Genomic DNA, 22833 nt, shown 5'->3' on the forward strand with positions numbered 1-22833 from the left:
GACGCCCAGGTCTGGGAGGTCAGTGATGCCTTCAGAGACTTCAGTTCTTTCTCTGTCCCTTTGTCCTTCAAGCTCACTTGAAGCTTTGGGGCGGAAGTGAAGCCCTCTAGAATTCTCCTGACTTTGTGGAGCAGGTGGGGGCCTGTCTTGGCCCTCTTTGGTTGCCTAGCAGTCAGGAGCTGCTCAGAGCTCTGTTCCTGGAGACTGGATTCACTCCCTGTCCTTTCCAGACTCCCACCAGCCACTCTGGGTCTCCGTTTATTCACCTGTAAAAAAAATCTAGCTAGAGCAGGAGCAGACAAACAGACCCATGGGCAGAAACAACGCTGCAGAGATGGGCCCCAGCACATAGTGGACTTAAGCATGTGACTCGGGTGGTGTTTCAAACCTGCCTTTGTTCAAAGCCACTTACTGGACAGTGTGGGGGCAACTGGCCAGATCTTGGAAAACAAATCTGAACCTGTTTCATGCACCTTCCATTGATATACTTCTGAAAGAATCAAGACTTTTTTTTTTTAAGATCAAGACTTTAACAATAAAAGAGAAAACCAAAAGAAATCTTCAATGAATACCTTTTCTAAATCATCTCAGAGCAGAACAAGCCTTTCTACGCGTGACAAAAACAAAACAAAAGAAGCCAGCCAGAAACAAAAAATAAAAGTCAGGGGCACCTGGCTGGCTCAGTCAGAAGAGCCCGTGGCTCTTGATTGGGTAGGGTTTGGGGGTGGGTGCTGAGTTCAAGCCCACTTTGGGTGTTGAGATTACAAAGTAAACAAACAGGGGCGCCTGGGTGGCGCAGTCGGTTAAGTGTCCGACTTCAGCCAGGTCACGATCTTGCGGTCCGTGAGTTCGAGCCCCGCGTCGGGCTCTGGGCTGATGGCTCGGAGCCTGGAGCCTGTTTCCGATTCTGTGTCTCCCTCTCTCTCTGCCCCTTCCCCGTTCATGCTCTGTCTCTCTCTGTCCCAAAAATAAATAAACATTGAAAAAAAAATTAAAAAAAAACCAAAGTAAACAAACAAACAAACAAACTAAAAAAAAAACAGTCAAAAAGAAAAGGAGTGATAAATATGACGGCATAAAAATTTAAAACTTCTGCAAGAAAAAATATACGACAGAGTGAAAAGACAACAAACTGGGGTCCAGGGCACGGAGGGCAGGACAAATGAGGCTAAGTGCCTTTTGAATAAGAACTCACCCGGCAGTAGGAAAAATGTCATTAACCCAACAGCAAAGCAGACATGAAGAGGCAATTCACAGGAAAGAAGAAAGTGACAGGTTTGAGATGATCAGCCTCCCTTGTAATCCCAGCAATGCAGTTTAAAACAAGCGCGTGTTGCTCGCAATTTTCTTTTGCATTAGGCTAGGAAATAAATGCAAGCTACTAACTTTTTTTCTTTTTAAGTTTACTTGTTTAAATAATCTCTATACCCCACGAGGGGTCTGAATTTACAACTCCAAGAGTCACAGGCTCCACCCACTGAGCCCGCCAGGGGCCCCTGCAGGCTACCAGTTTCTTATCCAATTCTTAAAGACTGTTACCCATAGAAATGAACAAAATTAGTCTGACCACGGCCAAAACCGCACATGCTCAGTGTCTTTACTAACGCTGATGAAAGCCTCGAGATTTTTTTCTTTCAGGTACTACATTTAGATGTTAAAATGTTGACTCCAGACAATAGGAACGTGGTACAAATAACCCAGAAGGCCCAAACTGGCAGAAGCTGTTATCGGTAAAATTTGATTTAGCCAAAAGCTGATCTGTGAATTAAATATTTGTTACAAAAACTTATGAAAAAGGGGAGTGAGTGTTTAGTGGGCACAGGCTTAATTTATATGTGCTCGACAGGGGCCAGTCCCTGAACCCGTTACAGGGACTCCAGCGCCTCCTCAGCCCCTCTTCCCACCAGACTTTGCAATCATTCGAGAAAGCGCTAAATGGGGGAAGGGACCAGCGCCTGCGGGGACGGCGCAGGAACGGGGCGGAAGGACTACAACTCCCAGCAGGCACCGCGCCGCCCAGCCTTGCATTCCCAGAAGGCCGCGGGCGGCGCGCTCAGGGACCGTGCGTTCCCGACATGCCCCGCGACGGCCGCCAACCTCCGGATTTGAATCGAGTCGGCGCTCGGCGGTTGCGGTGTCGGGATGGGCGCTTCGTCGTTGCCCCCGGCCTGGCAGCTCTACCTCAAGGACCACCGCATCTCTACGTTCAAGAACTGGCCGTTCTTGGAGGGCTGCGCCTGCACCCCGGAGCGGGTGAGACCGCACGGCCCCCCGCCGGCCCCAGGCCCGCCCCTCCCCAGGGCCCCGACGCGCCCCCCGGGCGACCCCTGCCTCTGCGGGCTCCCGAATCCCGGGCGACCCCTGCCTCTGCGGGCTTCCGGTCCCAGGCGACCCCTCCCTCTGTGGCCTTCCGGGTCCCGGGCAGACCCTCCCTCTTTGGGCTCCCGAATCCCGGGCGACCTCTCCCTCCGTGGACTCCCGGGCCCCCGAGGCATCCTCTCCCTCTGTGGCCTTCCGGTCCCGGGCTACCTGTCTCTCTGTGGACTCTTGGGTCCCCCGGGGCGACCCCTCCCACTGTGGACTCCCGGGCCCCCGGGGCGACCCCTCCCTCTGTGGCCTTCAGGTCCCAGGCGACCCCTCCCTCTATGGGCTCCTGAATCCCGGGCGACCCCTCCCTCTGTGGGCTCCTGGGAGCCCGGAGCGCCCCCGCCAGCACCTGAGCCTCAGCTCTCCCCTGCAGATGGCCGAGGCCGGCTTCATCCACTGTCCCACTGAGAACGAGCCCGATTTGGCTCAGTGTTTCTTCTGCTTCAAGGAGCTGGAAGGCTGGGAGCCAGACGATGACCCCATGTAAGTCCCCCGGGCCGGCCTCGCTGCCGCTTCCAGGGAGCCCCGGCTCCACCCCCGTCTTTTGTTGTGGGCGGGGCCTGCAAAAACTTAGCGATGGGGCCCTGGCTTTGCAATTTCATTTTGTGCCCTAAACAGTTACCGCAGATGGATGAGTCTGTGTGTCAGTGCCCCGGTGGTGCTTTCAACCTAATCAAACCTGATGTGGCCAAACGGCCCTCAGGGTGGATGCCGGAGAAAGGCTCGCTCTTAGGGTTCTGTACTTGATGCCTTTCAGGTTTGACAGAATACAGGAGCGGATCCTGTTGTGACCTGCGGGCTTCCCTGGTTACAGAGTTTTTTCAGGGTTTATTGAGGGGCACCTGGGTGGCTCAGGTCATGATCTCGCCGTTCATGGGTTCGAGGACACCCCACCCCCTCCCCATCGGAGCCTGGAGCCTGCTTCGGATTCTGCGTCTCCCTTGCTCTCTGCCCCTCCCCCGCTCACATTCTGTCTCTATCAAATATAAACATTACAATTTTTTAGTTAAATAAAACTTTATTGAACTGTAATTCATGTACCACAGAAACCACCCTTTTAAATGTTTTTATTTTTTTTTTTAGAGAGAGCGACAGAGCATGCGCAAGCAGGGGAGGGTCATAGAGAGAGGGGGACAGAGGGGGCTCTGCTGACAACCGGCAGCCCAACACAGGACTCGAACTCATGACCTGAGCTGAAGTCAGACACTTAACCTACTGAGCCGCCCAGGCGTCCAGAAAGACAGAGCACAAGTGGGGGAGGGGCAGAGAGAGAGAGGGAGACACAGAATCCGAAGCAGGCCCCAGGCTCTGAGCTGTCAGCACAGAACCCGACACAGGGCTCAAACCCACCAACCGTGAGATCATGACCTGAGCTGAGTCGGACCTCCAACCGACTGAGCCACCCAGGCGCCCCTACACAGTGTGTGTTCTCTTCTGTGGGTAATGATTTGTTTTGCATCCAGAACTTGCTTTAGAGCCTGTTTCAGATTCTGTGTCTCCCTCTCTCTGCCCCTCCCCTGTTCATGCTCTGTCTCTCCCTGTCTCAAAAATAAATAAAATGTTAAAAATAAATAAATAAAATTCTGTGTATATGTTCAGATAGACAGTGACAGCTGACCTTCTGTATGTGACGCTGATACCACATTCTTTTCTCACCTTTTTTTCCCCTGCTGGGACCGATCGCTTCCATAACTTTAATATTTTCCTCTAGAGAATCACCCGAGTTGTCTCTCCTTGGCCAGAAGAGAGTTGCTGTCTTCACTAATGTGTTTGCTCTCATGACCCATCGTTGACTGGGATGGCGTGGTGATCATACCAGGGATCACTGGCAAAGTACTGGCTGTATTCTTGCCATTGAAATTTTTTTTTTAAGTTTATTCATTCATTTTGAGACAGCGCGTGAGCGAGTGTGCTTGTGCGAGTGGGGGAGGGGCAGAGAGAGACTCCCTAGCAGGCTCCAAGGCAGAGCCCAACATGGGGCTTGATCCCACGACCGAGAGATCATGACCTGAGCCAAGGTCCAGAGTCGGCCACTTAACGGACTGAGCCACCCAGGCCCCCCGGGAGTGAATTTCCCAGTGCTAGAATATTTTCAGAGGCTAGTTTCTGCGGGCTGTCCTTTGGGTCTTTGTGTGGCTGTGCGTTCATTCCGGTACTGTTGTGGTCACTGCTGTCCGCTGTGTAGGGAAAAGTCCCAGCGCAGAGAGTGAAGCCGGGGAGTCCCCTGGAGAAGCCCGGCCGATGGTGCCCTTATTTGGGACCAGCAGATTATGTAGCAATTCCAGGGAAATGACATTACTTCAAACGGTTCCTTCCCTGAGGATTTTAGAGGGATTTGGCGTGTGCTACCTCTGCGCTCACACCGTGTCACGCTTCCTATTCGTCGAAATGCCTATTCATTTATACGGGACTCCGTATAAAACCCATCCGCCCCGAGCGTGGCGGCGAGACGTCCACAGGGGCGGGGGGAGGGCAGAGATGGCCTGTGCGGCAGGGTGCACCGGGACCTCCCGCTGGCCCTGTGCACTTCGCACTGCGCTCCGGAAGCCGAGGGAGGTGTGTCCGTGAGGCGGGTGGTGGGTGTTGGTGACAGACGGTTGCTCTTCTCCGTCTCCCTGACTCTTCTCTCCTGACCCTCTCCTGTATTGATTTTTCTAGAGAGGAACATAAGAAGCATTCATCTGGTTGTGCCTTTCTTTCTGTCAAGAAGCAGTTTGAAGAGTTAACCCTCAGTGAATTTTTGAAACTGGACAAAGAGAGAGCCAAGAACAAAATTGTATGTATTATCGGGAATAAGAACCAAGGGCAAGCTGTTGAGCACCTGTACCACTGAGCTCCCTGCCCCTCATTTTGGAGGGGCTCTTCTCCTCAGTAACATTTGAAGCCCCTCGGATGCACATGTGAGGATACAAAGGACAGGAAAGCATCTGTCCTGGAATGTGGCCTTGGGGTCGTGCAGTCAGATCGGAGAGAAACGTGCTCCCTCCTGTGTTTAGCGTGAGGTGCCTTTGGTGGTGGGACGGCGGTGGTTAGACTGGCGCTCCTGCCTTCGGCGACGGTCTGTGGGAGGCCGTTCATGTGGTGTGTGAGCGTGGTGGGGACAGAGGGTTTGGGAGCACATAGCGCCATTTCGGGGAAGGAGCATTGTGGGTGTTGGGGGAAAGGACCTTGGGTTTCTGCAAGTGAACTTTCACTGGGGACAGGCATCCTAGGGTATCCGGAGAGGAGAGGCGTGAACCTGCGGACCCACTAAGGCGTGGGAACCCAGCAGCCCAGACCGTAGAGAAAATCGGGGCTCCCCGTTAAATCTGAATCTCAGGTACGCAGGGAATAGTTTCTTAATAGAGCTAATTTTTTCTCTATTACTTGGGGTTTTTTTTGTGTTTTTTTTGTTTGTTTGTTTGGTTTTTTTCCCGAGTTTTATCTGCTAAGTTGGCCGTGTTACAGAGCACAGACGTTCGGGGGTTGATACCACAGCGAAGCGCTGGGCTGGCGGTCAGTGTCCTGGTTCTGTCCCTGCCACGCGTGGGCTTTGCGGGTTGAGACCAGCCTTGGCCACACTTTCCCTGCTGCAAAATGGAAGGCTGATCTGCCCCGCCCTCCCGGTTTCTGCGGTCCGTTTTTGATTGAAAACGACATTCCCTTTTAGAGATGGTTACAAAATAGTTCCGGTAGGGTAGGTTTTAAATGCTGAGGGCCAGTCATGTTTTGTTAGGAAGGGGGAAGAAATTGGTGGTCAGTACAGCAAGGTGTGGAAGAGGTGTTGACTCGTGGGGGCCTTGGGAGCTGCAGTGTTGGAATCGGGAAGTGGGCTGGGGAGAGCCTTCTAGGCGGGGGGCCCGCACACCTGTGAAGTGCCGAGGTATTTTAGCCTTCGCGGGCCTTCGAGGGCCGCCTGGTTTCTGTTAGGTAGTATTCCTGTTCTGCTTCTCGCAACCGTTTAAAAACGTGAAAACCATCCTTCGCCTAATGACTGTATGAGAAACAAGCCATGTGTCCCGCAGACCATAGCTGGCTGACCCCATTCTAGGTGACAGAGCAGCCTGCGTACTTAGGGGACAGTCGTGAGAAAGCCGTCCTCCGGCAAGCAGGAGGGAGACTGAAGTGTGGCCCGGGGCGGCTGAAACCGAGCTGTGCGGCACTGAAACAGACAAAACGATGTCAAGTGGGGGGCTCTTGGGTGAGGGCAGTCAGTCCGTGGGGAGGGGGGCTCATTGGAGCGGGAAGCCCACCGAGAGACGCTCGGTCACCAGCATCTGCGTGCACAGCGGTGGGGCGGAACCGGACCAGGTGAACATCCAGGGGACCCGAAGTGCGGGGGTGGGAAGAAAATGCTTTGCTTTCCACCAAGGGCCGCTTTTGTTCTCCTCAAGTCAGGATAAGGAAATACTTTAACATGATGCATTTATTTTTATTACTTTAATTATAAAATAAATAATATAAATTCCTGTAAGGAAGAATCAAAAGCCGTACCTACCTCTATACTTAGGGTGCCCACCATTAACGGATGTGTTTCCTTCCAGATCATTTTGAAACTTATGTATTTTAAAGAAGAATGCAAAGTGTGAGCTTTCAGACTTTCCTTATTTGGTTTATACTACTTCCACAACAGGAAAGTTTCTATCGGCCCGTGGCACTCAACTATACCACTGTGACGTTCTAGAGCTGTGCTGCCCAGCACTGTGGCCACCGGCCACACTTGGCTTTTATGATGAAGATTCTGTAAAATGCAGAATTTGGTGCTCCGGTCATACGAACAGCATCTCACCTGTCCAACGGCTGCATGCGGCCAGTCGCTGCTGCGCTGCGTGGTATTTTTGTCATTGCGAGAGGTTTTGCTGGACGTGGTGTTGTAGAGTGTCAGCCAGTTGTGATTTGCTGTGAATAATTTCTAAGTTTATTCACTTATTTTGAGAGAGAGAGAGCACACACGCATGCGTGCATGAGCAGGGGAGGGGCAGAGAGAGGGGGAGAGAGAGAATCCCAAGCAGGGCGTGAACCCACAGACCGCAAGACCGTGACCTGAGCCAAAATCAAGAGTTGGATGCTCAACCAACTGAGCCATCCAGACGCCCCTGCTGCAAATAATTTATCGCTAGTATAAAATAAAACTCGGGTCCCCATGCACGTTTCCATGTGAATGGATGGTCACGTCGAGTCAGAGCCAAGTGCAGGGGACCGGCATCACCAGAGGCCTGTCTGCTTCGCCCTGGAGCACCCAGGTGGGCACTCTAGGGTACCGCCCTCCCGGAGGCGGGCCGGCACGCAAACCTCGTGTTCTGTAGGGGTAAGTAAGGTTGGAGGCTGAAACTTTGAATGACTTATTAAATCAGTTATGTGATTGCAGCATGTAGTTTAAGATAATCGTTTGCCAGACGTTCTGGCAAAAGAACACGATGGAATAATTGTTTTGGGGTACACGAACACCGAAGGGACAAATGTTTGCTGTGAGGCTGTGGATTTCTGAGGCCCCAGATTTAAATGTGAGGCGCTAAACAGCGCGACGGGATCACCGATGAGCAGCCCACCCGGGTCCTGACGCACAGAAGGCCTGCTGCATCGGTAGACGGCCGGGGCTGTCGGGGGTCTAACTTGGGAGCACGCCGCATGCCCTGTGACTCGTTTTCTGCTGCTGCACAGCCACCTCTGCATTTAGAGAAAAATGAAATACAGTGGAACCAATTAGAAAATAAGTCTGTTCGGGGGACGAACTTCATACGGGAGCAGCAGAGAAGTGCCAGGCTTGAGTTTGTGGGCACCAACAGTGAGGATAAAGTGAGGCACGAGAGGAAGGAAAAAGGGGTCCTAAGCTCCAGATAGCACGTGTGCTCAGTGAGTTTTAATATGCTTTTTTTTTAACTTACTTATTTTTTTAATAATTTTTTTTTTATGTTTATTTTTGAGAGAGACAGAGCACAAGTTGGGGAGGGGCAGAGCGAGAGGGAGACAGAATCTGAAGCAGGCTCCAGGTTCTGAGCTGTCAGCACAGAGCCTGACGAGGGGCTCAAACTCAGGAACCGCGAGATCATGACCTGAGCCGAAGTTGGACGCCTAACCGACTGAGCCAGCCTGGTGCCCCTTATTGTGTTTTTTCATAGTGAGTTTCTGAATTTTGCTTTGATCCACCTTTATTAAGAAAATAGATAAAATGGAGATGTTGACCTCCGTGTTGTGGTGGTTAAATTACAGACTGTGTACATCGGGGCTTAATTAATTTTAGGCTTTTTTGAAAGGGAAGAAGAAAGTAAATAAAAAATATATTTTGCAAGGCCATGGGCCAGGCGCCTGGCTGGCTCAGTGGGGACAGTGTGCAACTCTTGATGTGTGTAGGTCATGAGTTTGAGCCCCATATTGGGTGTAGAGATTACTCTAAAAACAACAACAACAAAAAGCCACTGTCATCTTTCCATTGTCAGTAAAGACGAGGCTCCGTTACTAGGCACACTGTTTCTTGTCATGTGCTGTTTGCCCTTTTTCATGTTAAATCTTATTTTTTTAAGTAATTTTTTAATTAGTAATTTTAGCCTTATACATGCAGCAAAAGTAAGATATCCAAAAAAGTACATATTGAAAAGTAATTCTTTTTAATTCTTATTTATATTTGAGAGAGAGGCAGAGTGTGAGCAGGGGAGGGGCAGAGAGAGAGGAAGACTCAGAATCAGAGGCAGGCTCCAGACTTGGAGCTGTCAGCACAGAGCCTGACGTGGGGCTTGAACCCATGAACGCAAGATCGTGACCTGAGCCGAAGTCAGAGGCTTAACCGACTGAGCCACCCAGGTGCCCCTTGAAAAGTAACTTTTTTGTTTTAAGTTAGCCTCTAATTAGACAACTATATATATACATATATACATATATATATATATATATATATACATATGTATATATGTATATATGTATGAGATCATGCATGCAAATGGAGGAGAGGGGCAAAGGCGAGAGAGGGAGAAAGAACCTTAAGCAGGCTCCACGCTCCACACAGAGTACTCCCATGGTCGTGGGATCATACCTGAGCTGAAAATCAAGAGGCAGTTGCCCCTAGAAAACAAATTCAACCCAGTAAAGGTCTGTTCGTTTTTAATGTGTCAGAGAAGCCAAGGAGAACACAGATTAGGGTAGGGGAAAAGGTCCCTGGATCTGCTAATGAGGTCGGCATTTGTTCTCCTGGACAGAACGCTTAGGGGAATGACAAGGTCGGAAGGCAGGTTCCGGGAGCGCCTGGCGGCAAAAGAAGTTCTTCTGTTTTAGGAGAAAGCTGATGTTCAGCAGTGTCTCTGAGTGGACAAGGAGAGGGCTCTGGACTTCACCTGGGGGAGCTTCGGAAGCCGTGCAGGGTGCTGGTCGAGAGCAGGGCCCTTCCACAGACAGTTGGACACGCCGCTGGCCCTCGGTTTCCTCATCTGTATGATGGAAATAATGATACGCCTGCCTCACAGGGACGCTGAACAATAAAGCAGCTCATGGGTGTGAAGCAGGTGGAATGGTGTTTGCGCATATGTCGTCTGTTATAATTATTGGGGTGCAGTTTAAATGACAGGCCCTTGAGTTGAATCAGCACGTTCACCCCGTATGGCTGGGTGTCCCCACCCTGGCACAGCACCCGATTTACTTAGGTGCTCAGTAAATGCTTCCTTATTTTCCCCTTTTGATCTTACCTGCAGGGTGTGATTGGGAAGCACAGTTCAGGTTCACATGGCCTTTTTTTTTTTTTTTCCAGGCAAAGGAAACCAACCATAAACAGAAAGAATTTGAAGAGACTGCAAAGAGGGTGCGCTGTGCCATTGAGCAGCTGGCGGCCCTGGAGTGACCCCCGGCCACCACGCTGGGCCCGGAGCGGAGCGCGGCTGCCCACGCACGCGCCCCAGAGTGACCGGCTCTTCTGGGGCCCTTTCACCGCGCCTTAGGAAAGGACGTCCACGTTTTGAAATTAGAATATTTAAGCCATGCTTTTGTTTTTTTCTTGCAAGTGGTGCCGGGGGCTCCTCTTTGTGCAGCCGGTGCTGCTGAGCACAACAACTGAGTCTGTCTCTCTCTCTTTTTTCTTCGGTGGTTTCTGGGCCGTTGGTTCCTGGACTTTCCAGGGTGACCAGGTGACAAGAGTGTTCTCGTGGGCAGAGCCCTTTCACAGGGAAACATCTGGGCTTCAGGTTGACTAGCTGTGGAGCCTGAGATTCGATGCCTGAATGCTACTGTGGGTCTGCTGTGACTGGACAAACAGAGAGTGAAGGAGACCATTTTAGATGTTATTTGTGTAATAATCTAAGTTTCTAGCGCGCGTGTCTCGTGTGGTCAGCACCCCGTGTCACCTCACCTGGATGTGACAAGTCGCGCGGCCACCCTTTTTCCCCGTCAGGTCTGTGGTACCGCACGGGCCTCCCTTACTCCAGAGCGGATTATACAAAATCCCACCCCTGCCAAAGCTCTGAAGGTGCCGTGTGTGGGAAGGGGCTTCCTCGCCTGTCTCGTCACTTTGTGATCTTCAAGTTCATACCGGGGGAGCTGGTGGAATTCAACCCCAGACTGCCTCGGGCCTCGAGGTGTGACAGAAGCCCAGACGGCGGGAGTGCGGTGGGGGAGGGCAGAGGTCTTGACAGTGAAGCCCAGATATCTCTTCACCTCCAGTGGGCACCATAGGCACACCACAAGGTTGTGACATTTCTCTAAAACGGGTGAGGAAGAGGTCCTTAATGCGAGACAGTGCGTTTTCTAGAGGCCTGGCACCCTGCTCTGGAGGAGCCGTCACACGGCTGGGGACAGGCAGGGTGGGACGAGAAACCCGTGGAAGGAGTTTCCTGGTCTTTCTGTTCCCGGGCCTCTGCAAACAGCTGCTTCCTGTTCATGACGTGGCTCAGGTGGCTGACAGGGCACCTGTGTCTTTGTAATGTGAACCCTCCTCAAGGAAGGCAGTGGAATCGATGGACCTAAAAGGTGGATCGGGACTCTCTTTGGGGGGAAACTTGTTTTTATAGGGAACTTGTTTACATTGTTTGCAATCTTTTACAAGAGCATCAATTGCGTGATGTACAAGTTGGAGCAGTGGTGACGAGCATGGCAGTTGGGGTGCTCCCTCGGGCCTGGCCGCAGTGCCCTCGCACAGGCTGCCCTCCAGGGGGTCCGGTCCCTGCACTTGTTGAACCTGAGCTGTGGTTTCTTCGTCTTACGTGGCATCATGAAACCTGTGCTGCCTCGGCTGGCTTTCTCGTGTCACGATGTCTGTGTGAGACACATCCTCAGCTTCTAAGGTTCTGCAATGTCCTTTTCTTACTTTGTTTGAATTATTACTTCACAGAACATCACGAACTACAGTTAAGTGAGCACAAAGCCGTCCCAAGTCATTGGGCAAACAGGGTGACCCTTAGGTGGATTTGGAGACAGAGCAAGGTAGCAGGAAGTGGGTAGCAGAAATTGTCGTTTATGAAATTGCTTCGCCACTAGACAGCCCGACTGAGTCGTCAGCCGCACGCCGGTTCTCCCTCCCTGAGCACAGTGCAGTGGCTCAGGAACTCGCCTCAGACGTGTGGGGACTCGGAGGCCACTGCGGGTGATCCGTCGGCCCTGGTTGGCCGAGTGTCCGTTGCCGCTGCTCGCTCCCGCACACCCGTGTCCCGCCCACGTCGTCGTCTCCACACCGGTTCTCCCTGCTGTCCTCCCAGAGGCTCACACAGCAGTTACGGTGACAGATTTTCTCCCTCCGTGAAATCGAGCTGCAGGGTGGATTGTTTCGGCCCGGTTGGAGGTCATCCCGCCATTTCTGAAAAATAAAAACTACTTCATTTCAAACACTTCATTTCAGGGTCTCCTGGGTTTTTAAAGTCTTGTTGGGTTTTTGTTGTGGTTCCCTAGCCTGCCAACTGCTGCTTCCCGCCCACACGGGTGTGGGGAAGGGCTGAGCCTTGGCAGACACAAAGCCTGCCCTGGGCCACAAGGCCCACTTGTGCGTGTCGTCTGGACCCGTTCCAGGTGTGAACCAGCTATGCAAGATGCATCTCCGGCTTCTTTTTCTTCTTAAAAATTTGTTTAATGTTTACTTTTTATTCTTGAGAGAGAGAGAGAGACAGAGCACGAGCAGGGGAGGGGCAGAGAGAGGGAGACACAGAATCCGAAGCAGGCTCCAGGCTCCGAGCTGTCAGCACAGAGCCCGACGTGGGGCTCGAACTCACAAACCATGAGGTCATGAGCTGAGCTGAAGTCGGCTGCTTAACCACCCGAGCCCCCCAGGCGCCCCACATCTCAGTCTTCTATTTTTCTGCCACATCTCAGTCGTTGAGTAAAGTGTGCATTTCCCTTCAATGTTGGAGAATATTTATTGCAGTAGTTGGGGGAGAAAGCATTCTAGCCTCTATACTCCTCGAAGTTGCTTATTTTTGGTTATTTGTGCCAGTCGGTACGTGGATACTTCACCTTAATAACTGGTCCTTACAGGTCGGCTTTGTAGAGAAGCTGGCCCTTTGCACAGCGGGCAGTGATGAAGTTCTTGGCTTTGTCGGGCTGGGCTGTGGAACGGGACCGTGCTGGAGCTTGACCCTCAGTCCCTCCCACGTTTGCACTTCTACCAATGTATTTTCTGTCTTTCGTTTTTGTTTTTAATCTTTCTTTAGAGAGCGCAAGTGGGGAGAGGGACAGAGAGAGAATCTTAGGCAGGCTCCACGCTCAGCGCGGATGGTGGGTTGTCAGGGTGATTTAGAGGTTAGAGCCCTGCGGTCTGCCTCGGGAATCGAATCGTCCACCTGCCCCAGCACTGTGAAGAGGACCGGCCTGACCCAAAGTGACCTGCCAAGTACGGAGCCACTTGCCACTGTCTGCAGGTCGGCACCCCTTTGGGGTGCTGACCATTCTTTGCAGATTGCCCTTGAAAATAACTCAAAATCGTCTCTGAAGCCTCCTGTAATCTTACCTGCATTGTGTGTGTGTGTGTGTGTAGACTTGAAAAGAGGCAAAGCTTGTCCAAGATGGTACAACTAGTAAGTATTAGGGGTAAGGCTTGAACCCAGGCATCCTGGCCTCAGAGGTGGGCCCTCCCTGATTCATGATGCTGCCCGGCCTTTCAGGTGTGGCCGGGGTCAACTGCCTGACTGGGGGCTGAGGCCTATCTTGAGATCCATTTTTCAGACTTTGTCGAAAAGGCCTTCGTTCTACGGGACTGAAACCTGCCTCCCCAGGGTTTCCGTTGATCCAGTACAACATTTTTAAAAATGTGAACTAAGATTCATGGGAGCTTGAAAAGATAGTACGAAGGGGCCCCATGTACCCTTCACCCACTTTGTCCTGTTGTAACTACAGTAAAATGTCTGTACTTGTTTGCAGCATCTTTACTGTTGGGACGCCTGGGTGGTTCAGTGAAGCTTCCGACTCTTGGTTTCCGGCTCAGTTCGTGATCTCACAGTTCAGGCCCCGCATCGGGCTCCGCACTCACCCACTCACCAAGGGGATCCCGCTTGGGAGTCTCTCTCTCTGCCCCTCCCCCCGCTCTCGCGTGTGTTCTCTCTTTCTCTCGATAAAAATTGGAAAGAAAAGAAGGTTCTGTTGTGCAGCTCAGCTTGCTGTGAACCAGTGTTGCCGGCACAAAGGGTTTTCTTGTCTGGGCCCAGCCAGGGTGAGTCTAGCCCTTAGAGCAGAGCAGCTGAGCCAGGGCTTTCCTCACCCCTGGGCTCAGCCTACAGGATTTGAGCCTGTTTTCAGCTGACCAGCCAAACCGGGGCCTTGGCTTCTCTGTGGTTATTTCCCACCTGATCCCACGGTGGTCACATCTGCCCACTCATTCACTCAGATGCTTGTGTGTCTGCTGTGTGCGCATGCTACGTCCAGGAGCTGAACGAAGGCCAGAGAGGACTCGTCTCCTGCAGGGAACTCGGGAAGACCAAGGCCAACAAACGGCCGTATGGTGTGGAGGCTGAGAAGACCGTGAACTCTGCATTGGGTGGAGATGAAAGAACTGAGCTGTCTGTCCAGGAGCAAGGAGGAGGCTGCCAGACGACCAAAGAAGGGAAAGGTGTGCCAGGCAGAGGGAACAGAAGCGTACGTCCCAGAGACTGCAGGCGCATCCTGTGATGGGGCATCAGTGGCACCTTCCTGTTACCCTGTTAGCAAAGCTCCATCAGAGGTGACCAGGCTCACGGGTGGACAGATGTTGTCAAGCCCAGCTGGTTGTGAGGAGCCCTTCATAGGTCTGTCGGTCCCCGGGGATGAGACTGACTAGGAATGTGGCTGGCTGCCTCCCAGTTAGGGCCAGGTCCCTCCTGTCCCTGATTTTGGTGGCGATGTCCTGGAGATGGGCGTGGTGCCTGCCAGGTGGCCACCGACAGCTCTAATCATGAGTTAAGAGTTGACGGAAGACGGATGAGCGGTGAAAACGGGGGGGGGGGGTCACTCTGAAAAGTGGCACTTTTCCAGAACCAGGCTAGGGTATAATTTGGGTCCATCCCAAGGACAGAGACTGGGGGAATTCATCAAAGTAGCCCCTCGAGGGCCAGTGCTTACTGCCTGGGGGACAATCCAGTCAGCGGCTCCAACTTCACATTGGGTTTAAAAACACTGAACTTTAAAGCAGTGAGGCGTGGACTGCTAGCCTGGCCGTCTGCACTGCGGTGTGGGGGAAATACTTGTCTATTCTGCACAGAGCTGCATGGCCCTGTGGGAACAGTGGCCTCAAGCAGTGCTGGCCCTGGCCCTGACAGCAGAATCCTGTTTAAGTTTTATGGGGGTGCAAAGAAGACCCTTCGAAACCAGCTCTGGCTGAACAGCGGGCGTCACTGGGAAGGAACGTGTAGAGCACACAGCCAGAGAGGGGCTCCTCGGTTCTCCCCGTCCCTAGATTCGTCCTTCAAGCCCACAGGAAGGCTTTGAGCCAACTAAAGCAATCTTGGTCCTTGTCACCTTATAGGTAAACGTTAGGGTCACTAGTCACCCTTTTGCCCCGCAAGCCCCACCTCCATGCTCCCTGCCCTTCTCACCTGCTTTGTAGATGCCTGTCTCACCCAGAACACCTGCTTTGTGTTTGCTGAATTCTTTCACCTGCCAGGCCCAATGCCCCCTGAGAGGGGAAGCCCGCCCCCCCAGGTACTCCCCAGCTTCGGAGCAGGGCGGGGGCACCCACAATGCCACAGCCGGGAAGCCCCTAGGCCTGCTCTGTGCCCCAACCCAGCCTTGGAAAGGTGCACAGCCTGCAGGAGCCCCAAATGATTCCATGGGCTCTGAATGCTTGAGGTAGTGTCTCAATGACTGCTTCCTGACTGTATTCCTCAAATCTAGTGGAGGAAAAGGGCTGGAACATTCAGAAACGAGAGCCTGGGTGACCCTGGGTCATGAAGCTACTTGGTCCGAGAAGGGCCACCTTCAGTGACGATGTGGATGTCAGCCTCGGACCCTGTCTCTGCAGGCTCTGCCCGGCCCTGTGGGGCAGCCACCCACCATCCAGGGGCCCAGAGAGAAGCCCCCCCCCCCATCACCCACAATTGCACCCAAGAGAGCCCCCTCCCTACCATGCAAGTCATTGCCTGCTCCTGGGTGGGGGCCCTTTGAGACTCCCCTGCTTCCCACCCACGGCGTCTGACCGTGTCCTAGAAGGCGCCTCGTCCATGTTTGCTGAGTGAGTGAGGGACAGGCAGAGCCGGGCCCTGCCCCCTGTGACATTTGTAATTGGAAGCTAACTGGAAGCAAGCCTTCACCCTCCTGCGGCCCCCTCGCCAGCCTGCCTAGGCCCTTTGCCCACCCACCCTGCTTCACCGGATCCCTCTGGTTAGTCGGAGACCGATTAAGACCAGGACCGCAGGGCCAGCCAGCGGCCAAGTGCCCCAGCCAGGGGCGGCTGCCTCCCACCATTCAGGCTGTCAGCTGCCTGCTGAGCCCCCTCCTGGGACGACGCAGGCCCCACCCTTCCTCCTCCTCGGCCCGGCCGTTTGGAGGCTGAAAACTCAAAGGTTTAGAGCGATTAAGACATTTGTCCCGGGATCCAGTCCAGCGGCCGGCCCCTCGGTTCGCTGGGATTTGAACCCAGGTCCGCAGCGGCGCTACCTGCCGCTCTGAGACTTCGTTCTGTCCCCTGGGGCCCAGCTCTGCGATCGCCATCGCCGAGAGGTGGGACCGATCTTCCTGCGAACCTGGGGCGGGGTGGGGGGCGTATCGCGAGGCCAGCGCGCAGGCAGAAAAGGGGGCGCCGCGTCCGGAAGAGGCTCAGAGCGGACGCACCGGCTTGCGCGCCCCGGCTCCCCGCGCCCAACCCTGACCCCGGCCCGCTCCCCAAATCCCAGGCGCCCCTCCCCGCCCTGGCTCCCCTCCCCGCCCTGGCTCCCCGCGTCCCCCCAACCCTGCCCCCCTACTCCCCGCCCCGGCTCACCAAATCCCGGGCGCCCCCTGCCCGGCCGGGCTCCCCCACGCCCCGCTCCCCATCGCCCCCCGCACTCTCCCACTCCCGCGGCCCTCCCCGCTCCCCGGGACCCTGCACCCCGAGCCCCGCATGGCCCGGCTGGGCGCGCTGCTCAGCTTCGCGCTGCTGGCGGCCGCCGTGGCCAGCGACTACCGGTACGTCCTGGAGGTGGCGGACGCGGGCAACCGCACGGGGCGCGCCGCGCGGCGGTCCTGGCCCTCCGGGCTCTGGCGCGTCTGCGAAGGTACGGCGGGTGGCGGGCCCGGGGCACAGAGGGCGCGGCCAGGGTGGCGCCCCCGCACGCCGCCACCTCCGTCCCCTCCCAGAACCGGCTGGGTGGTGACAGTCGGGCTACCAGTGCAGGCGCGGGAAATGAATGTGTTGGGGGGCGGGGGTGGGGGGGTTGCGGGACCCCTTAAGGACCCAAGAGCCTGGGGAGCAGGAGCCGTGGCCAGTCCCCTGCCCGCCCTGGTGTGTGTGTCGGGGTGGGGGCGGGGTGTCTTGTGTTAGGAGCAGCGGCAGGTACTTGACAGATGACCGGTCAGCCCCAGGCTCTCAGTGAGCTCTGCTGCTGGCTGATGCCTGACCTTGTCCTTGCTCAGCCTGCAAGTCATTGCCGGAGAGGGAGAGAATGATGCTTCTCAGGATGCAAGCTGGGTGGGGGGCGGCGGCAGGAAGGAGGGGGCAGAGGCAGGGACAGGGGGCACCCAGGGGCCACTCTGCGGTTCCTCCTCACCAAGGGGTATGGGGCCCCTGGGAAGGCACCCTGGAAAGGTGACCACCAGCCGTGTCTTGATTGCTGTCTTCACAGTTGAGCCTGGCACAGCCAGGGCTCTGGGCTGAGACCCCCCCCCCCCACCATCTCTCTACACACACACCGCTGCCCCCACCTGATCGTCTGACATGCACACGGGCATAAAACAGGAGTGCCACGTGCATTGCAGACCTGTATAGATGCTGCCAGGTCCAGAGAGAGGAGGGCATTCCCACCCCCCGCCCCGGGGGGCTTCCCCTGCACAGAACCAGCCCTGGGGGTCAGCAGGATCTGCGAGAGGGTGTGAACGTGTGTGCATACGTCAGTGTGAGTGCAAGTGTGTGTGCACGGAAATGTGTGTGGTGAGCATGTGTCCCTGTGTGTATGAATCAACGTGTGAGCATCTCTGTGTGTGTGACTGTGTGCGCGTGCGTGTGCCCGTGTGTTTCCAAACGTGGGTGCGTGTGCACGTGTGTGCAGGAGTCAGACACCCCATGACCTGCACCTTTTCCTGTCCGGGCAAAGCCACATGTGAGCACGCACATGGCCCCGGGCTTAAGGTTGAGGGCAGTGTGAAACTGTAGACAGGCATCCGTGTAGGTATCGTGTGTATGTTGTAGAAACAAAACACGAGGTCTGAAACCCTCCAAACCCATTTGGAGCCACGGCTCTGGGGTCCAGGAGAGAATCTGACGGGGCTCCGGGGCCACTGGTCAGCCCACTGGGTTCTGGCAGGAACCTCGCCGTGTGCCCACAGGCCCACCCACCTCAGAGGGACACAGGGTGGGTGGGGGCCCGGCAGCTGTCCAGCCCACCAGGTTTCGAGTCCTTTCTGCTTTGCAGGGCAAAACAGCTGCGTCCCCCTGAGCGACCCCTTTGCCGGCGAGAGCCTGGATGCCTCCACCTCGGTGCAGCGCCTCGTCTGTGAGTCCTGGGCCCGAGTCACGCCCGTCCCTTCCCCAGTCTCCAGGTGAGACTGTCCTGTGAAGGCAGACCTCCAGGCAGACAGGACTCTGAAGCGCTCACCTGGATCTGCCTTGGGGGGGTCAGTCTGTGTCCCCGCCCGCACCCTGAGCCCCCGCTCCTGGCAGCCCTCCCCCGAGCTGTCATGGTGGTCTTGCCCCTGAGCCTCGTCCTTGTCGTGTGCGGCTGGATCTGCGGCCTCTTCGGTTCCCTGGCACAGAGCGTCCTTCTGCTGCTCTCCGCCGGCTGCTACTTCTTGCTGGGAGGTGAGTCCTGGGGGCCATGGGTCCTGGGAGGGCGTGCCTCCTCTCCTGCCACCCTTTCCCCGCTCCCATCGGTTGTGCTGAGCCTGGGCCCACCCTGGGGATCCAGCAGCAGCAGCCAAAGGCACCTTGGGTGGCAGCAGCCTTGATACGGGCAGGGGCAGGGGTAGAGGCCTTTATAGTAGGGACAGGGGCAGGGGTTCTGGCTGTGGGCCTAGATCGAGGGATGGAGGAGCCCCGAGGTTGAGCTTCTAGGCATGGGAGGCATGAGACTCCCTGAGGCGACCCCACGACCTGCCCTACTAGACCCGCAGGAAGGGCATGGGCTGACCCCTACCTTTTCTCCTTCCCAGACTGGCCTGGTAGGAGGAGGGAGAGTGGGCAGGGCCAGGCATTAAGACAGGTGAAAAGGGGCCTCACAGTCCTTGGCAGTGACCCCAGCCTAGCCCAGACGATGACTGGTGACAGTTCATCAGCTGACATTCATCTAGACTCTGCTGGGCACCGGGCCAGGCACTCCCGTAGGGGTGCAGCCGAGGCCTCTCTGTGGTCCCAGCCTCCAGCTGAGACGGTCAAGGATTCACCAAGGTCAGCAGGAAGCTTCACGGCTTTTTGGTGCCGTCTGCCCCTGGCAGCCAGCCGGTGCCCCCAGAAGCCCAAGGCCGGAGGTCACTGACGGTGGGCTGGGGCTCCTCAGGGTCAGTCCTCAGTGGCCTGTGCTGTCGGGGGGTGAGGTCTGAGCCGAGTCTGGCATCCGGGCCAGCTCTACTGTCAGGGCCATGGCACTTGAGACCCAGACCACGTGGGCCTGGGGCTCCCTCTCGGGCAGGCCCGCCTCCTCCCCAGGGGATGCTGTGCCCTGTGGGAGGCCTTGGACAAGACGGACTCGGCGGGCTTGCCTGGAGCCAAGAGACTGGGGGACCGGGAACCTGGGCGTGAGTGTGCTTTAGAGAACGCAAGCGGGAGAAATCAGCTGTGGCCTGACCCCAGAGACCGGCTGTGTGGGCCCAGATCCAATCAAGAGGACCTTGGGAAGCCAGTGAGAAGAGTCAGAACTGTATCCGGGAAACCTTGGCGTTAGGCTCTCAGAACCAGGGCGCTGGCCAGTGGGTGGAGGGAGAACCTGGTTCAAAGAGCAACACCTCACGTGCTCCCCTCGCCCAGGGTCCAGTCTGGCTGCACCACTGCTCTCCTTGCGGGGGGGGGGGGGGGGGGGGGGGAGTCCTTGGAAACAGGTCAGCTGACATCATTGACAGGAGCCCATCCACGTGGCAGACACACTGGCTGTAGGGGCTCAGGGACGGGAATGTCACCCTGAGGGGACCTGTCTGAGGCCAGTTTGCCCCACGCCTACCCCCCACCATCAGCGCTATAAGAGGAGGAGGGACAGAGGGGTCGGGGGCGAACACCCAGCCGGACGGGGTGCCCCCCCCCCCCCAGCCAGCTTTCCTACAGTTGGCACAAAGGGTAGGCTCAGCCTGCAGCTGTGGGACACGGGGTGCTTCTCTGGGCTGGCCCTTCTGACTCGGGGTGAACAGGAAAATGTCCCAGTGCCCAACTCTTAGCTTGCCCTAGAACCTCTGGGCACAGGGTCACTGCACCCAGCACCCTGTGCAAAGTCGGAGTGTCAGAGGGAGGAGGGTGTTCTCCTCAGGGGAAGACCGGGTGATGGGATCAGGCAGGCAGGGCCTGGATCGGAGATCTTGGGGGCGGGGAGAGGGCCGGCAGAGGCCGGACACTTAGGCTAGAGCCAGAAGGAGAGGAGGGGGTAACCCAATGAAGCGGGGGGGATGTGCAAGGAAGAGGGGGCCTGGTCAGAGCTCTGGAGCCCCCGACTCCCAGTAGAGGTCACTAGCTGTGTGTGTGTGTGTGTGTGTGTGTGTGTGTGTGTGTGTGTTGGGGACTCCGGGGAATACAGGAGGGTGCTGGGATACAGAGATGGTTTATGTGAGTCGGGACCGTTGCTGGGGTGTAGGTGGTGCTGTTTGTAAGGGGTTTTGTGGGGTGAGTTCGGGGACTGGATAGGAGCCTCCGCTTCCCCCAAAGGCCAGTGGACAGGGGCTCCGAGGCCGTGTCTGCAGGACCGCCTTGGCCAGGACCTGGTTAGGCAGCTGCCCCCAGCGGGCAGCCCCACGGAGTGGTCCCCCTGCCCCCTCCCCCAGGTGCCCTGACCCTGGTGGGGGTCAGCATCTACACCGGCTACTCGCACCTGGCCTTCCCTGAGACTGCCCACCAGTACGGCCCCCGGACGTCCGCATCAGCTTCGGCTGGTCCGCAGCCCCGGCCTGGGGCTGTTGCGCCTCGGAGGCACTCAGCGGCCTCCCCCTGCTCACAGCGGCCCAAGCCCTCAGCCTGAGCCGGCAGCCGGGTGTCCCCCGCCCCGTGGTCATCTGAGTCTCAGAGGGGCGAGCGGCGGCGGGGAGAGGGGCTCAGTTTCCCTTCGCATGCCTAGGCCTGGCTGGAGCTCTGGCTGGGAGGGCACCCCTGGGGGTGGGGCAGGGGGCTGGGGACAGAGCCAAGGATCCGGTCTCCTCTTGCTTGGCAAAGCCAGATGTTTGGGGGCCTCCCGTGCCCGGTTTGTGCCCTTTAAGGACTAACTGGTTTGGCCTCCTCTCAGGCATGAGTTGAAGGGCTCCCAGCAAGAGACAACAAGTGGCCCGAGATCGTCAGTGGGGCCGGGGCGGGGGTGCTCAGCGGGCCCCCTGGCGTCTCGCGGGCAGGGCCTGCGGTGGCCCTCCTCCGCCAGTCCTGGTGAGCCATCTGTCCTCATTCCCAGGGCCCTGGCTCAGGCGCAGAAGCTACCCTTTGACCTGGGGAGGGGTGAGTTTGAGAGAGAAGCAACTACCCCTTAAACACCCACTGAGTCAGGCTCCATGCGGAGTGCCGCCTGCTCGTCTGCCTGTGAGGTTCTCGGGTACCCTTCACATGAGTTGCCATTCACCCATTTTACAGAAGGGAAGTCTGAGGCCCTGACCATCCCGGAGCAAATGGCAGAGCCAGATGCCCTTACAGTCAGGTGGACCCCTAGGCTAAGTTCTGTCCGCTGGTCTTCGAGGGCAGGCGTTGGTGGGGAGGATGTTGAAGAGGGGTGCCTGGGAGCCCCCCGGGATTTGCAGAGGGCTCTGAGTGGGCTGGATGCACCGGTGCCCCCTTGTTCTCCGGCCTGGTGGGGCTGCCGCTTCCGACGGGCTGGTACTCCGGGACCCCACTCCTCCCATCTGCAGCTCCCTGCGGGATGTCCGGGGGTCCCAAACAAACAGGTGCTGAAGTCCCGGTGGGGGTGGGGGAGCCATGGCAGGTGGCGAGGTGACCCAGAGCGGCAGAAACCAGGGCCCGGAGCTTTCCGCGGCTCCGGCTTCCTGAACGGAGGTGGGTGGGGCTCAGCACGCAGACCCTGGGTCATCGGGAGACACGAGACACGCTCACTCTCCTGTAGGTAGAGAAGGCAGGAGACCCCGAGGAGAAGGGTCCCTGAAGCCCCAGACAGCCCCATTTGGGGTTCAGGACCTTCCAGAGTCTGGGATGTGTGTGGGGGTGGGGGAGGGGGATGGTGGCCTCTCTGGTCTCGGTCTTCCCCTCCCCCAGCCTCCCTTTATCACTTCAAAGGTTACAGGAAGTTCCTTGGGGCCTTCGGGGGCTGCACTGCTGGGGGCCCCCAGTGAGGGCTTCCCTTCCTATGTGTGCGTTAGCATTTACCGTTCCAGGTAGCAACGGTGTGCCCACTTGTCCTTAAATAAATCAGTTCATGCTACGTGCGGATGAGCCTTGTTTTCCTCTCTGAAAATGTTTTGCAGAATAAATAACACACGCGTGTGGCTTATGAAGAGTGCGAGGGCAATAACCTTGTTACCAGCTGTGTGTTTGTGTGTCTGTGTCCGTCCATCCAGAGATGCCTTCTGCAAACCCAGCAAAGCTCCTTCCCGTCAGGTCAGCACAGGCGGGAGAGGACCCCCCGCCTCACGCCAGATCCTGGATGGGGGCGGGGCGGGGGGGTTCTTCTCAGCTTGTGAGGCTCTAACTTGACCTCTGCTGAGGTTCCCTGGGGAGCGGGGGGTGCAAGGGTTCGCCTCCCTGTCTGTAGCTGGGCCTAAATTACCCCCGGAGTTGCTAAAAAACGAGATCCAATC

General features: G+C 56.3%; 2 protein-coding genes across 4 annotated transcripts; both read left to right on the forward strand.

Moving 5' to 3' along the window:
- The first annotated feature begins 2050 nt into the window (after positions 1 to 2050).
- BIRC5 (baculoviral IAP repeat containing 5) lies at positions 2051 to 12151 on the forward strand. 3 transcript variants are annotated; one of them, XR_005784979.1, is made up of 5 exons: positions 2052 to 2253; positions 2741 to 2850; positions 5026 to 5143; positions 5571 to 5862; positions 10082 to 10185. XR_005784979.1 is itself a non-coding variant. In XM_040456556.1 (4 exons), exons 1-4 carry the CDS (start codon positions 2143 to 2145, stop codon positions 9640 to 9642), a joined length of 369 nt encoding a protein of 122 aa, XP_040312490.1. In that variant the 5' UTR covers positions 2051 to 2142; the 3' UTR covers positions 9643 to 9835. The 3 variants fall into 3 exon arrangements, 2 of the variants coding, with proteins under 2 accessions (XP_040312490.1, XP_040312489.1); XM_040456556.1 differs by lacking the exons at positions 5571 to 5862; positions 10082 to 10185 and adding an exon at positions 9613 to 9835 and having other exon boundaries at positions 2051 to 2253; XM_040456555.1 differs by lacking the exon at positions 5571 to 5862 and having other exon boundaries at positions 2054 to 2253; positions 10082 to 12151.
- Positions 12152 to 16789: 4638 nt separating this feature from the next.
- TMEM235 (transmembrane protein 235) lies at positions 16790 to 21100 on the forward strand. The gene is given in 5 exon segments (XM_040456777.1): positions 16790 to 16970; positions 18324 to 18404; positions 18572 to 18709; positions 20869 to 20952; positions 20955 to 21100. Coding segments are annotated over 5 exon segments (603 nt in total). The 5' UTR covers positions 16790 to 16816.
- The last annotated feature ends 1733 nt before the right edge of the window (positions 21101 to 22833 follow it).

This window comes from Herpailurus yagouaroundi, unplaced genomic scaffold (assembly GCF_014898765.1).
Source record: "Herpailurus yagouaroundi ecotype Mexico unplaced genomic scaffold, PumYag 217, whole genome shotgun sequence".
In the NCBI taxonomy this organism is placed as follows: domain Eukaryota; kingdom Metazoa; phylum Chordata; class Mammalia; order Carnivora; family Felidae; genus Herpailurus; species Herpailurus yagouaroundi.